General features: G+C 46.9%; 1 protein-coding gene across 6 annotated transcripts in view; it reads right to left on the bottom strand.

The window, feature by feature from the left end:
- Positions 1-14,794, bottom strand: part of RAD52 (RAD52 DNA repair protein) — a 47,012-nt gene that overhangs the window by 16,326 nt on the left and 15,892 nt on the right. For 4 of the 6 annotated variants that reach the window (XM_077827450.1, XM_077827442.1, XM_077827422.1 and 1 more), the window contains exons 2-4: positions 13,778-13,866; positions 10,148-10,249; positions 9,578-9,671 (exon numbers count right to left, since the gene is read on the bottom strand). In XM_077827450.1, the coding sequence (XP_077683576.1) occupies positions 9,578-9,671; positions 10,148-10,249; positions 13,778-13,864 (283 nt within the window). In that variant the 5' untranslated portion in view covers positions 13,865-13,866. Of the gene's footprint in view, positions 1-9,577; positions 9,672-10,147; positions 10,480-13,777; positions 13,867-14,794 lie in introns of those variants that run through there. The other 2 variants (XM_077827457.1, XM_077827466.1) reach the window with 2 other exon arrangements.

Genomic DNA, 14,794 nt, shown 5'->3' with positions numbered 1-14,794 from the left:
AAGGAGATGGAGTTATAATGGAGACCCAAACAGTATATCACAGGGTGAAATTTCTGTCTCATGCTCATCTTCCTAGGAAGCTTAAAAACTAAGCCCTGGTCTACACATAAAATTTAGATCAACCTACCTACCGTGCCCTGTGCACCACAGTTACACCCCCTGCGTACACATGGCTATGTCGACAGAAGAATTCTTCAAAAACCCCTTCAAATGATGTAGGAAGCATCTGTGCGACGGCCCTATAGAGGCATAGTTGCAGTTCCACACCTGTGCTGCTATAGTGCCCATAGTATGGATATGCCCTCAGTGTGAACCACCTAGAACTTCTTTGCAAAAGTACCTGGTGTGAGGTTGGGGGGAAAAGTTTTAAAACCCTTCTCAGGCAACTAGAAAAATCAATACCACTGGAGAAATACCAAGTTTCTCTATTCTGATTGGCTGGTCACTCCACAGCATCTCTCTTTAAGAAAAGGGGCTCCAGATCCATGTGTTTGAAGCTTCATTTTGGTGTGCCCGTCTTTCATACGGAGTATAGATTTACAAATTAAACTTTTCCCTCCCAGAAAAAAAGGACAGTTTTAACAGACTGACCTTAATAAAAGCATGTCCTGATTTGATAATCTGAGTGCACTATTACAGGAGTTACACAAACAAATCATTTGATAAATGTATAACTGGTGACTTGTATATGCAATGGCTTATCTTGTAGGAATGAATTAAGCATGCAGTAATGATAACAGTCCCAGCTGAACTAATCCATCTCCTGTATTAGGATAAACTTCCAGTGTCTTTGAGTCTTTCAGATCAGCCGCCTTGCCTGATCCACCATTTATATTACAACCCACAACGGGTTAAACCAAGAGTTCTGACTCTCTATCCTCTATGGTGTGTTTTCAGTGTGACAGCAGGCAAGTGACTTAAGCTTTTGTGCCTCAACCTCTCCATCTGTAAAATGGGACTAGAGACATTAACTATCAGTAACTGTAGTTTGAGAAGAATGATGGTACACACCCAGATTCTTAAGCTATACATGAGCTTGGAAGTTTCTGGGTAGCAGTTTCTGTTGGAGATGAGCAAATGCTCACTCACTGACTGCTTGAGCCCAAGTGTATGAAAGGGACTGTGTCTCTAATCACCACTTGGTTCCTTCCTACCAGAAGGAACCTGATCACCTCTAGAAAAGGATGGGCCAGACTACTCTGGGCAACAAGATACTCAGAGCGCAATCCTTAAATATCCAATAGCAGAGAGGTTGAGTGATTGTTCACACTGATGCCACTCTTGGTGCATGTGTGTCCCACGCACATGAGATTAAATTATTTCAGCCAGCAGTGTCATTGGGGCTGCACGCATACCTGATGCCTGTGATCCCTCTGCTCACCCAAGGGCATAAATGGGAAAAACAGGCCCTACAGTCTCTATTCCATCTTACTGGCTGTGGCTGCAAGATGGGATATTTGGCAGTGTCCACTTCACCTGCATACTGTTTGATTCACCTTAGATTATTACAATTTAGTTTTCCACTGAATGCATCCGATGAAGTGAGCTGTAGCTCACGAAAGCTTATGGTCAAATAAATTTGTTAGTTTCTAAGGTGCCACAAGTACTCCTTTTCTTTTTGCGAATACAGACTAACACGGCTGCTACTCTAAAATTTAGTTTAGTGTTAGTTATGTTCATTAGTTGCTATAAATTGGTTCACGGCTCTTGATTTGCAAGATACCTATTTTCCATATCTCAATACATTCAGCTCACAGGAAATACCTCAAATTCCTGTTAGGAACATCCCGCTACTGACCCTGAGCCCTTGATTGCTCCCCCATCCAGCCTGCTCCTTTTGATACCCTCCTCCCCTGCCTGCAGCCTAGCGGGGAGGAGTGGTCGACCTGCTTCCCCTTTCCCCTCCTCTCTCTGGTTTTTCCCCCTCCCCCCTTGCTCATTATGGCAGGGAACAAGGCGGGTAGGGCTCCTCCAGCAGACCCCGCCGCCCCTCCCCCGCCTGCCACCCTGTCGGCCTCCCTGAGCCTCTATCTCTGCCACCGCAGCCGAACCACCTGCTACCGCCCCCGCTGGGGCACTGGCAGCAGTGGACACCGGGGTGACCTTCGCTGCTGCCACATCCGTCGCTCCTTTCGACTCTGGGGAAGCCCCACCAGCTGGCGGGAAGGGCCAGGGTAAAAAGAAGGGTAAGGGCCCCGCTAAAAAGACCAGTAAAAAGTCACGTGCTTGAGTCTTTCTATGGCACAGAGGGTTTTCACCAAATTGTCTATCAGTTGTGCACTTAAACTAAGGAGACAAGAAATCCTGGTATAGCCTTATCTCAATGATTGGCTAAATTAAGAAATACCTGACACCAGGCAATCAGCTCTGTTTAAGCAATCCAAAAGTTCTTAGCTTTGCTAGGTCTCAAAGTCAAGAGAGAGAAATCTATTCGGACACAAAGCATAGAGTTCACAGGAGCAGTTAGGCTCTCAGTGATCTGGAGTCTATCGTCCTCAGGACAGATTCCAAAAGTTAACAAATCTTTGTTAATCAGTGTCAAATTCATCCAACACCAGCAATGAGGACACATCTCAGGCTTCTAGGTCACATGAGCTCACTTATGTCACATGACATGACAAACTCCACCTTCACTCCATGTAAGAGTGATTCAAATGAATACATCTACCCAACAGACATTGCATGGACATGATGATTACTCTCCCGCGAAGTCCTCTCTTTTTTAAAATGGAGGAAAGATCATCTTCAGGTATGCAATGGAGTAACCTTCTCCATACATCTATCTACAAAGATTCCAGTGAAAGATGCTTTTGTTCTTGAATGGGGGCTCATCTGGATCACATGCAAATTCAGGGACTATGATCCCTCAGGAAGCCTGCTTCCACATAACATCCTAGAGCCCACAACAATCTGCCTGGCATGCAAGGATTTCCTGCCTCTTTTTCAGGAATCAATAATTCAAGTGCTGACATTATAGCAAAGCAATGCACTGTATCAGGCAAGGGAGAGCAAGACTGTCTCCACTCTGTCAAGGAAGCCATACGTTTATGAGAGTGGTGCATTATACACCAGGTCACACCAGTAGCTCTGCACCTTTCTGGCTTTCAAAACACACTGGCAGACCAGCTAAGCAGGAACTCTTTCAACAATAATGAGTGGCCTCTCTCAGACTCAGTCCTACAGAGCATCTTTTGCAAACTGGGATTCCCAAAAGTAGAGCTGTTTGCAACAAACCACCCTACCAAGTATTGCACATTCTGCTTGAAGGGATGTGAGGCCAGGCTCTCTGATGTACCTTCCTTCCTCATCTCTTAGACACTGGGGTTGATGTATGTGTTTCCATGACACCAAGTGTCCTGAGGAAATGAAGGCAGCACCCCGGGTGCATGATCATGATGGCTTTAGCACGGGCCAGGCAGTGCAGGGACAGGATGGGCTGGGCTCTTGTGGTCTCGGGGAGTCACTCCCTGCTCTCCCAGGTCTCCTCCACTGCCCTCCTCTTTCTCCCTATTCCCCCCACTCAAGCAGTACTAAGAAGGCCCCTATCTCCTGCAGCTACACCCACTCCCTTTCTCCACCCTTGGGACTGAAAATCCTGATTCCCCAAATGAGCATGGCAGACATTGTTCATTCAGATAATCAGGATTTTCAGTTAACTGAAATTCGAATAAACAGACTTTACCTATACAAGGCATGACCGAAACAGAAGGAAAATAAACAGCAGTGCATCTCAGAACATGTCCCTGATTGCACTAGCAGTCTGTGTGCCATTCAGCCAACATGCGGTCTTTGGCATGGCTGCCACACATTGCCAATCCCTGCCAGCTATGAAAAGAATTAACATGGTTTCACTGGAGAGTAAACACCCGAGGAGCCCTTTGGCCTGGGAAGGTTTGGACATTGCTTTGGCTGCCCACCCCCGACAACGTAATTGAATACCACTGACCTAGAGAATACTAAGTAATAGTCAACATGGACTTGTCATGAACAAATCATTCCAAATCAATGTAATTTTCCTTCTTTGAAAGGGTAACCACCATAGTGGATAGGTAGAAAGCAGTAAATAGGATATATCTGGACTTTAATAAGACTTTTGACACAGTCACACATGACATTCTTCTAACAAAACTGGGGAAATATGGTCTAGAGAACGTGAGTGCACAACCAGGTGAAAAAACATATTAAAAGAATAGTTATCAAGGGTTTGCTGTCAAAACGGGAGGATTCATCAAGAGGGATCCTGAATAGGTCTTATGTCAGGTACTATTCAATATTATAATTAATTACTTGGATGATAGAGTAGAGAATATATTTATAAAATTTGCAAATGACACCAAGCTGGGAGGGTCTGATGGGGCATCTGCCCCACACTGGCAGAAAAGGGGTTAAAAGCAGCCCTAGGGAGGCAGCTGATCACAGAAGGGCTTATGGGAGCAGCTAATCAGGGCTAGGCTGGCCCATATAAGAAGGGCAGCAGAACAGAGCAGTTTCAGTCACTCCCTGGAGCTTGAGAAGGGTGGAGGACTGGCTGCCTTGCAGGCGGAGGGCAGCAAGCACCCTGGGCAGAGCAGTGCTGCAGGCAGAGACCCAGGAAACTAAAGACAGCTCCTGGCAGGCTGCAGGATCTGCAGACTGAGGTCCTGACACAAGGGCAAGGAGAGTGCTGGAGCCACTGAAGGAAGGGGCTAGACAGTGTACTGCAATTAGACCATGAACTGCAGTTTGCCACAGAAAGAAGCGGCTGGACCATGGACCCCAATTTGCCACCAGCAGGACAGTAGACTGCAGGTCCCCCCGGAAGGGGGGGGGGGGGGGGGGGGAGATAGAGTGTGGCACAACCAGAGGGCAATGTCATGGGAGCAATGTGGGTCCAGGAACAGAGGTGACAGCAGGCGAGACATCACCAGAAGAGGGCACAGCGCTAATTCCCTGGACAGCCAGCAGGAGGCGCCGCAGTGGTGAGTCGCACCCCGTCACAGAGGGGTTGCGAGCACATTGAAGGACAGGATCAGAATTCAAAAAGACCTTGACAAATTGGAGAATTGGTCTGAAATCAACAAGAGGAAATTCAATAAAGATAAGTGCAGAGCTCTGCACTTAGAAAGGAAAAAAAGCAAATGCACAACTACAAACGGGGGAATAAGTGGTTAGGCAGTAGTATTGCAGAAAAGGATCTGGGGGCTATAATGGATCACAAATTGAATCTGACTCAAACATGATGCTGTTGTGGAAAAAGGCAAATGTTATTGTAGGATGTATTAACAGAAATGTTGTAGGTAAAATACAAGAGGTAATTGTTCCGCTCTACCTGACATTGGTGAGGCCACAGCTGGAGAACTGTGGCCACACTTTTGGGTTTCACGCTTTCAAAAAAAGTTGCGGACAGATTGGAGAGAGTCCAGAGGAGAGCAACAAACCTGATAAAAGGTTTAGAGCAGTGGTTTTCAAACTTTTTTTCTGGAGACCCAGTTGAAGAAAATTGTTGATGCCCACAACCCAACGGAGCTGGGGGATGAGGGGTTTGGGAGGGGCTCAGGGCTGGGGCATAGGGTGGGGCCAGGAATGAAGGATTTAGGGTGTGTGAGGGGGCTCTGGGAAGGTGGTTGGGGTGCAAGAGGGTGTCAGGGCTCTGGGCTGGGAATGAGGGGTTTGGGGTACAGGAGAGGACTCCAGGTTCGGGGGGGCCCAGGGCTGGGACAGGGGGTGCAGGCTCTGGGCTGGCGGTGCAGGTTTGGGGGGGGCTCAGCGTTAGGGCAGGGGATTGGGGTGTGGAGTTGAGGCACAGGCTTACCTCTGGCAGCTCCCACTCAGCGGCGCAGCCGGGGTGCAGAGGCAGGCGGGAAGCAGTGGCCAGACCCGCGCTGCTTCCCACAGCTTCCACTGGCCAGGAACGGCAAACTGCGGCCACTGGGAGCTGTGGGCGGCCGTACAAATGTAAACAAACATCTGGTGGCCCACCACTGAGGTAGGGACTAGCCTGTCTTAGCTGGGCAGCACTTTTGATGGCAATTCTAGCAGCCCGGTCGGCAGTGCTGACTACAGCCACCACAACCCACTGTTTGAAAACCACTGGTTTAGAGACCAGGTTGAAAAGACAAGTTGAAAGGAGCGGGCTTGTTTAGCCTAGAGAAGAGAAGACTGAGTGGAGACAGTCTTCAAATACATAAGTGTGTTACAAAGAGGATGGTGATTGTTGTTCATAGTCACCAAGGGTAGGACAAGAAATAATTGGCTTAGCTAGCAGCAAGGGAGATTTAGGTTAGATATTAGGAAAAAACTTTCTAACTATAAGGATAGTTTACCCAGGGTGGTTGTGGAATCCCTGAGATTAGAAGATTTTAAGAACAGGCAAAAGCCTGTCAGGGATGGTTTAGGTATATTTGATCCTGCCTCAGAGTGGGGAGATGGACTAGAAGACTTCTTGACATCCCTTCCAACCCTGCATTTCTACCATTTTTATGACTATCTCAACATCACCATTCTATCCAGGGCCACACTGTAGTTTCCAGTCCTGTAGTGATTCATGCATGTTTTTCACCCAGTTGGGAAGCTCCCTTGTTCCTGAGACCTTAATATAGTACTAGCAACGTACACGATTCCCCTTTTGAGTCCTCAGCAACCTGCTCTCTTTACCACATGTCAATGAGTAGTGCGTTTCTTGTGGCCATTACATCAGATAGGAGAGATTCAGGGCCCCCTGCGTATAGTGTACCAGTTACTCTTAGACCTCATCCGAAGTCCCCTCGGAGTTCCACATAAACCAGTCCATTCATTTCTTGGTTTTCCTTCCTAAACGTCACTCTATCTTGAGTGAGGAGAATATTCACACACCCAGTGTAAAGAGCACTGTCATTCTACCTAGGCAGAACAAGACATTCAGGAACACACCCAGGGTATTTTTGGCATTTTCTGACAGGGTTAAGTGGCAATCTTTATTCATACAGACATTATCTGAATGGATTTCCGAGTACTTAAGAACCTGTTATGAGTAAGGGTAGGAAAGATCCACTCAGTCATATTAGAGCTCATTCCACTTGGACTTTGTTGCCTGTTTGAGGAAGGCTCCCATATCTGAAACATGTAATGCAGCTAGATGGAGCTCGATCCACATATTAGTCACTATTCCCTAGTACAGGCTGGCAGGTCAGATGCCAGTTTTTGTAGGACTATCCTGGAGTGACTATTCATGTAGGACTCCTAATACCGCCTTCAAGGAAACAGAAACATTCTTGTTAGTCACTCTGAGTGGAATCCATGCAGACAATTGACAAACACCACATGGTTCCTTGAGCTACAGTAACAGTGGTTTTTCAAGATGTGTTGTCCATACAGATTACACAACCCTCACTGCCTCCCTGCTACTTCATTCTCACACCTATAGGATTCTGTACTGAAGAAGAAACTGAAGGGCAGTTGGGCTCACTCCACCCTTTTTGCCCTTTGGTGGGAGCAATGAGGGCCCCTAAAATGTAAACATGGCCTCAATGGACACCACTGGCACAAAATAATCCAATCTCATGTGCCAAGGCTGGAATCTATGTGGCCAGCACGTCTTGAAAAACCACAGTTACTGTAGGGACGGTTGACTAACTATTCTTTCCCTTGGGGTCTGTTATGGTTCAGTATCAACAAGTGACACTGTGTATCAAAGTATGGAGTGACATGAAAGGATCCCACTCTATTTCAATGTCATGAGAAACATCTAGCGCCAGCAGGATGCCAGTCCCTTAAATGTTGAAGATCCTCTAGACCAACACTTTTCTAACAATGTGCTTCTCAGATCTTTGCAACACCAAGTCAAAACTCTCCGGCTTTCTTATCAGAATTCATTACTGAGGAAGCGAGCACCAACCTTCCAATCACCAGGCTGAAATGTTGGTGCAGGTTAGGAGCTTCTCACTGTAATCCCTGCACCAGACTTAGACTTTCAAAGTGAATGTGCTGATATTTCAGTACTGCACTCTGTTGTATGAACCTCAAGTGTCTTCTCCAACAGATGAACTTTGAGGTGGCTCTCCTTCTTCTTTCTAGTGTGAGGGGTGAAAATGATGCAGACCAAGCATCAATATGGATTTTGTCCTTTATTGAGGCATTTAAAAGCAATGCTCATGGTCACCATTGTCACACCGCACAATGCAGAGAGACTACAACTAGTCTTTTTACTGGCAACAGCCACAACATGAATGGTAAATGAAGAGAGACCACTAGGCCTGAACCATGTAACATGTACCAGACCTTAAGAACATAGGGGTCAGGGCCCAAACAAACCTGCAATAGTTCCTCCTAACAATTAAGAGTGCAAACTTAACTGAAAGCTAAGGCTACCCTAACAAGCTCAAAGGAGAATAGACTGAAGAAAGCACTGGGGATACCACAGTGTTTCAACTTGCTGCTCCTGCAGTGTTCAGAAAGAACTCAGGGCAGTTAGGATTGGTCTTCTTTCTGCCATCTGCTCAATGCACAGCATCAAGGAGTGTGTGCATGGCTCAAATAGGCACTATTACACAAAACTTTCTGAGTTTGTGCACCTGGGTACAGGTATCCCAAATATGGGGACACACATGAGCAACTACCCAAAGAGTGTCTCAGGACCTGGATGCTGGTCACAAGGAGGTATTTTGCAGGAAGTTCCATAGGTGAAGTGGGGGATGCATAAGTTGAGATGTTTGTTGCAGGTAGCAGTTGCGTGTGGCCATGACAGTTGGCTCAGGGCCTAAGTTCCCCCTAAGCTGAGCAGCCGCCTATTAAGCGCCGCGCAAGTGCTCAGGGCTGCGGCAGGGAGAGATGCCTCTCCCCCAGCCCCAGAGCTGCTGCAGCGGGGAGAGGTGCCTCTCCTTTCCATCCCAGGTGCTGCTGCAGGGAGAGAGAGAGAGCTGGGGAGAGTCCTCTCTCCGCGCTGTAGCCCCAGGGCAGCCCAGAACCCACACCCACAGCCGGAGCCCTCATCCCCCACTGCCCCAAGCCCCTCATCCTTGGCCCCACCCCAGAGCCTGCACTCCCAGTTCTCATGCCCCCGCACTCCAACCTTCTGCCCCAGCCCTGAGCCGCTGCCCCCCTCCACTCCGAACCCCTTGGCCCCGCCACATGGATTTTGTTGTGTGTCACACATCACCTCCATACTGGTGCACATAACAAAATTAATTCTGCACACACATAGGAAAAACTAGAGCTGCTAGCATTAAGCAGGTGGAAGAGTCCAGATGGAATGGTTTGGCTCAGTCATCCCCACTTAGCTGAATAAACTCATTTTCAGTAACTCAGAAGTGCCATTACATAAAGCTGAGCTACTGAACATAAACAGAGTTTTCTTTATATGCAGGACAGATCCTGAAACACAGGTGTTTCACCATTATTCCATTTTGCTTTCTCCTAACTGTCAAGGAGCCTGTAGGCTCCAAAATTTCATCTGCATCTTTTACAGGGACTGTCATTTTAAAGGCATGTTTCCTGTTGTTTCTGCTGAACAGGTTACAGGAAAGATGGTTTCTCAAACAGGGACCACATTCTGCCACTTTACAGACCCTCAGTATGAAGCAACAGGAACATAAATTCTCAAAGCCTGGAAAAAGATACTCACCAACATTCTGCTGAGTGACCGAATGAGCCCAGCCATTGTAGCCAAACATCTCATTGGCCAGACTGATGACCCTGTGACCCTCAATATAACAAACCTGAAAAGAGGAAGAGTGAATTTTAAAAGGTCCTTTACAGTCATAGCTGTACTGCACTAAGAAACACTGTTCATTTCAAGAAACATTTGACTGCCTGTGTGCAAACAATGAAAAAAAGAACTTTTCCCTGCCAAGCCCAATCTCCAGAAGAAGATGGCACAACTGAGAGAGGTAGATTTAGCGAACACAAGAGAAAGAGGAAAAAAACCCCAAATAATTTACTCACAATACATAGCATTTATATAGTGATTTACATGTTCAAAGTACTGAACAATTAATTATTACTGCCCAACATCCTATGAAGTAGGTAAATATTATTTCCATTTAAAAGATGAAGAAACTGAAGGAGGAAGTTAAGAGACTTGCCAAAGGTGTCAAGAAATCAGTGGCTGAGCTAGGGACAGTTTCTTATAGTGAAGAATTCTCTGTCTTCCACTGCCTACCCACAAAGTTTCTGCATACACACTTGTTTGTACCTTCTGTCCTCCACCAGCCTGCCGGCTGCTGATGTACTCCGGACCCAGCCTCTGACGCAGGGCATTCTGGATGGCCAGGTATTCAGCTGCCGTATACCGGTACTTTAATAGAAGCATAGCAGAGTCAGACAGCTTTAGTTTCTTCACTCTATTAGCTCCCCTGCACCTGTCTCATCCTATTTTTCTTTATTGCAGTCTTCCAGGAAAAGATGAGTATTCAACTCTCATGCTTCAGGATGTAAAGGATAGACAAAGGGCTCAGGAAGGAATTTACCTTGCTCCATGGGGTAGGTGTATTATGCTGGGGTGATATTGCTTGCTCTTACAAGGAACTAGAATAGATGGATCAATGATCTGTGTTAAATTCTATACAACTGTTTTCCAATTCTCCCCAGCAGCAAACATCCCAATTACAAAGTGATAGAACTCAGCTAAGCACACCAGTTTGAAAGAGTACCCTTGCTCCCATCCCTATGAAATCCTACAGCAGTTGTAACATGTGCAAAGTCCAGTCCAGGCTCCAGGGGCATGAAGCATAGCGGGAATCTCTATCAGCACCACTCATATTAGTCAGAAGATCAACTAGGTATCACTACTTATTGCACTGGAAGAAATGTTAGTTATCATCTATACACACTCTGCAAAAGATACAGATAGCATTAAGTATGTGTTCAGGAATGTGGAGTGAGTGTTCCTGTTCTGCACGGATATAGGTGTGTGTGAGGAAAATTCCAGCTCCAGTCTGAAGAGTAGTGTAGATGTCTCTCTCTACTCAACAGCACCACACTTCCACCTAACTAAGGAAGGGAGCTGGTCTTCTCCAAAGGGAATCTTGACTAATCCTCAATCTTGCTGCTCTATTCATCTGCAAAACAGAACTCAGAGTGGAATTTTAAGGGATCCTCAGAGCTGTGCTAATCCCCATCCTGCCAGGCAATATAATTCAAGCAAACAGCATGAAATTTAAACAAAAAAATTCTAATATACAATCATAAGGTTTTAACATTTAGATTTCAATGTATTGTTCCATTTAACTTTTTTTAGGAATAACTGTCCATTTCTTTTTCTGGCAGTTACACAGAAATATACAACGTCAGGCAAAAGGGAAAGAGAGCATTGTGTACATATATATACAGACATCATATTCATTAGCTAACTGAAGAAATAATGACATGCATAGGAGAATTCACCATGCAAGGCCAAAGACAAACTCTGTCTATTGGTTTCTTCCAATGGCTGAATGAAAACAGCTACCTTCTCTCCACCAATAGAGGAGAATGCTTGTTTTTATAAGCAAGCCTGGGGCATGTCATCCACTATTAAGATAAATTCAGTCTGTGATGGGGTGTACCTACCGTGCATTGGTTCAGAAAGGGTTAACCACACGCTGTGGGCTGAGGAAGCCACACCTCCATGCCCCTGCTGGGCATGCTTCAGATGAACCAGAGTATAAAAGGGAGTAGTATAAAAGGGACCAGTTGCGATGAATGGGCCTGGGTTCCCCTACCCCAGCTGCCCCGCTGGGACGAACTGCACTGCTGACTGTAGCCATTGGGCCATACTGCCCTGAGCTACAGGCCTGCTAGATAGACCCAGGCTATTAGGCCAAACTGCCCTGAACAATAGGACAGCCTTGTGGACTCTGGCCACTGGGCCGCACCGAAGGGCGGGCTGCATTGACTCTGACCACTGGGCCATGCTGCACACAGTGCGTGTGACTAAGATGGGGCCCAGTGACAACCCTGAGACCTTTGTGACATTCAAACAGGTCGCCAGCCGCAGTGGCCACCAGTACAGTGGGCTACCCTCCTGGCACTGTACTTAACTGGCCCAGCCCAAACCGCCTACCAGAACTTACACCCCCATCAGGCACTGCGATACAACAAAGTGAAGGCAGCCACCCTGGACCAGGCTGGTGTCAGTCCTGAGATGTACTGCCAACGACTCTACTGCAAATAGTCCCTGCCCAGGGCCAGGCCGCAGCCCAGCAACTCTGGGACTACCGCTGGTGGTAGCTGGAATCAGAGAAATGGACCAGAATCCAAGTGGTGGAGATGGTGGCACTGGAGCAGTTTACCCAGATCCTACCCGCTGGGGGAAGGAATGGGTGCAATGGCACTGTCCGGCAACCCTTGCTGAAGTTGTCTTCTTATTGGAAGACTTCATGACCGCTGAGGGTCAGAGGAGCAAGCCTGTAGAGCAGGAAGCCCAGGAAACTGGGGTCATCCAGCCAAGTGGGGACCACAAAAGGCCAATGTAAGAACCTCTGCTGCCAAACCAGGTCACCAGCAACTATGACAAACCCTGACACAAGGTGACTGAGTGACCTTCCCGGGACAGACTAGCCTGAGGAGTCGCCGTATTATCACCATCCTAGGTCAGAAGGCATGAAATAACCACCGACCACTCCTTAAGAGGATGGCGAGAGCCATCCAAAAAGAACTGCAAACTAAGCCGTCCCTAAGGATAGTAGAGGAATCTCAGAGAGAGTGGCGGAACCCGATAGTACTGGTCCCAAAGCTTGTTAGTGACATCAGATTTTGTATCGATTTCAGGAAAGTTAATGCTATTTCCTGGACCGACACCTACCCAAAGCTTCAGGTAGATGAGCTCCTCGTGTGGCTGGGTAGCGCTTAGTTCATCTCAACATCACATCTAACTAAGGGGTACTGGCGAATACCCCTGACACTGGCCTCCTGTGAGAAGACTGCCTTCCCTACCCTGTTTGGCTTATACCAATTTATCATGATGCCGTTTGGGCAGCATGGAGCCGCAGCCACTTTTCAGTGACCAATGAACCAAATATTACAGCCACACAACCAAGATCTGGAAGCCAGTTGGGTTAAGGCTCCAGCAGACCCCCAGCTGACCACCGCTGCCGACAGAGGAGAGACAACAGAGGCCACAAGACTACCAGACTTGGAAGGAAGCGTAGGAAGCAACCCAGGGATCAGGACTAAGGTACTGGGTGACCAAGACTGATTGTGGAAGCACTGTTTCCTCATCCTGGGTTGGGACCCAGTGGAGCAGGGTGGGCCTGGGTCCCCCTATGCTGGCTGCCCTACCAGTGGGGCAGCTGATGCCCAGAGGGGCGAACCGTGCAGCAGAATGCCTGCCCCACTGACCTTAGCCACTGGGCCATGTTGCTCTGAGCTACAGGGCTGCTAGAAAGACTTGGGCCATGAGGTCGAGCAGCCCTGAACAAAAGGACAGCCTTGGGGACTCTGGCCATTGGGCTACATTATCCTAGGGGCCAGAGCAGCTGTGGTGACATGGGAGGCCAAGCTACTTGGGCTGCTAAAATCTCTGCTTTGATCTCCCCACAACCCAGTGCCCCATAATGGGGTATACCTACTCCACGACACAGTCCAGTTCATCAGAGAAAGAAAAACGTTCGTCCTGTCCTTTAAAAAAATAATTCAAGGCCCTTTCTCCAAGTAATTCAGATAAAAGCTAGTAGTGTTGGAGAGACAGCTCTGCCACCAGCAGGGGAAAATGTAATAAGGATGAAGATTATCATGGTGAGGATGACAGGTATGTTATGCATTAAAAACAATTAAGTGATTTGTGATATTTCCTGAAGTGCAAGAGGAAGACTTCCAGCTCTGTTCTAGATGAAGAGAGACTGACCTGCCCAAAGCACACAGCAGAGCTGCCACTGTTGGAACCAATCTTGCTGGTGTGGCTTCCATTGTTTGTCCCCTGACTTTCAGACATTCCTAAAGACAAAGGAAAGAAAACAAATCAAAAACACTGAATCATCGTCATTGGCAAAAACAAAACCCAAAAAACACCTGAATAGAAAGCAACAGATACAATAGTCTCACTGAAGACTTTTAGGATTGTAGTCTAGAAGAGACTTAGTACATAGTCCATCCCACTATAAGCATGCAGTAAAAAATCCCTTCATACAGGATGCATGAGATATTATATCAATATTTTACTTTGAATTCTAATGAGCAACTGCAGTTACAACAGAAATTCATTTTGTGATTAATTCATTTTTTGCTTCCCAAAAGCAAATCTAACAGATCCCAGCAACATAACCACTTTTCTTAAACATAATCTACAGTGTTATAACTTTGTTAACTTCTGGTAGAGATGGGCCTTTGCTACTTTTCCCCCCATCCATACCCTCAACCTGTTTTATCTCCCCCATTCATTGTTCCCCTCAGGGCTTTTTCCACGTGGAAGTTAGGGTGTGAATTTAAAACACAATATTTATTCTGCACTAACTCTCCATGTGGACACTGCAATTGCACTGAGAACCCCTTTGTCTGGTTTATCTTAGGGCCTGTCTACACTACAAAATTAAGTTGACTTTATCTAATTCAACCAAATTAATTAAGTTGATTGTGCATGGCCACACCATGCTCATTGTCTCAATGGAGTGCATCCTCACTAGCAGTGCCTGCATCAACGCACAAAGCAGTGCATTGTGGTTAGCTATCCCAAAGTGCAACTTGCTGCAGTGTGTTTTGGGAAGTTTGTGCAATGCCTCATGGGACCAAAACATTGTCGCAGGAGAGAATGGGAACATTGCGTCAGCATCCCATGATGCACTGGGCTCCCTCCCTCATATCAATGGCAAACAACCCAGTGGTTTTCGTGCCTTAAAATTGCCACGCATATGCCATAACCCCAGAA

Source organism: Eretmochelys imbricata, chromosome 1, assembly GCF_965152235.1.
Source record: "Eretmochelys imbricata isolate rEreImb1 chromosome 1, rEreImb1.hap1, whole genome shotgun sequence".
Lineage (NCBI taxonomy): Eukaryota > Metazoa > Chordata > Testudines > Cheloniidae > Eretmochelys > Eretmochelys imbricata.
This window is presented reverse-complemented; position numbering and strand designations above follow the sequence as displayed.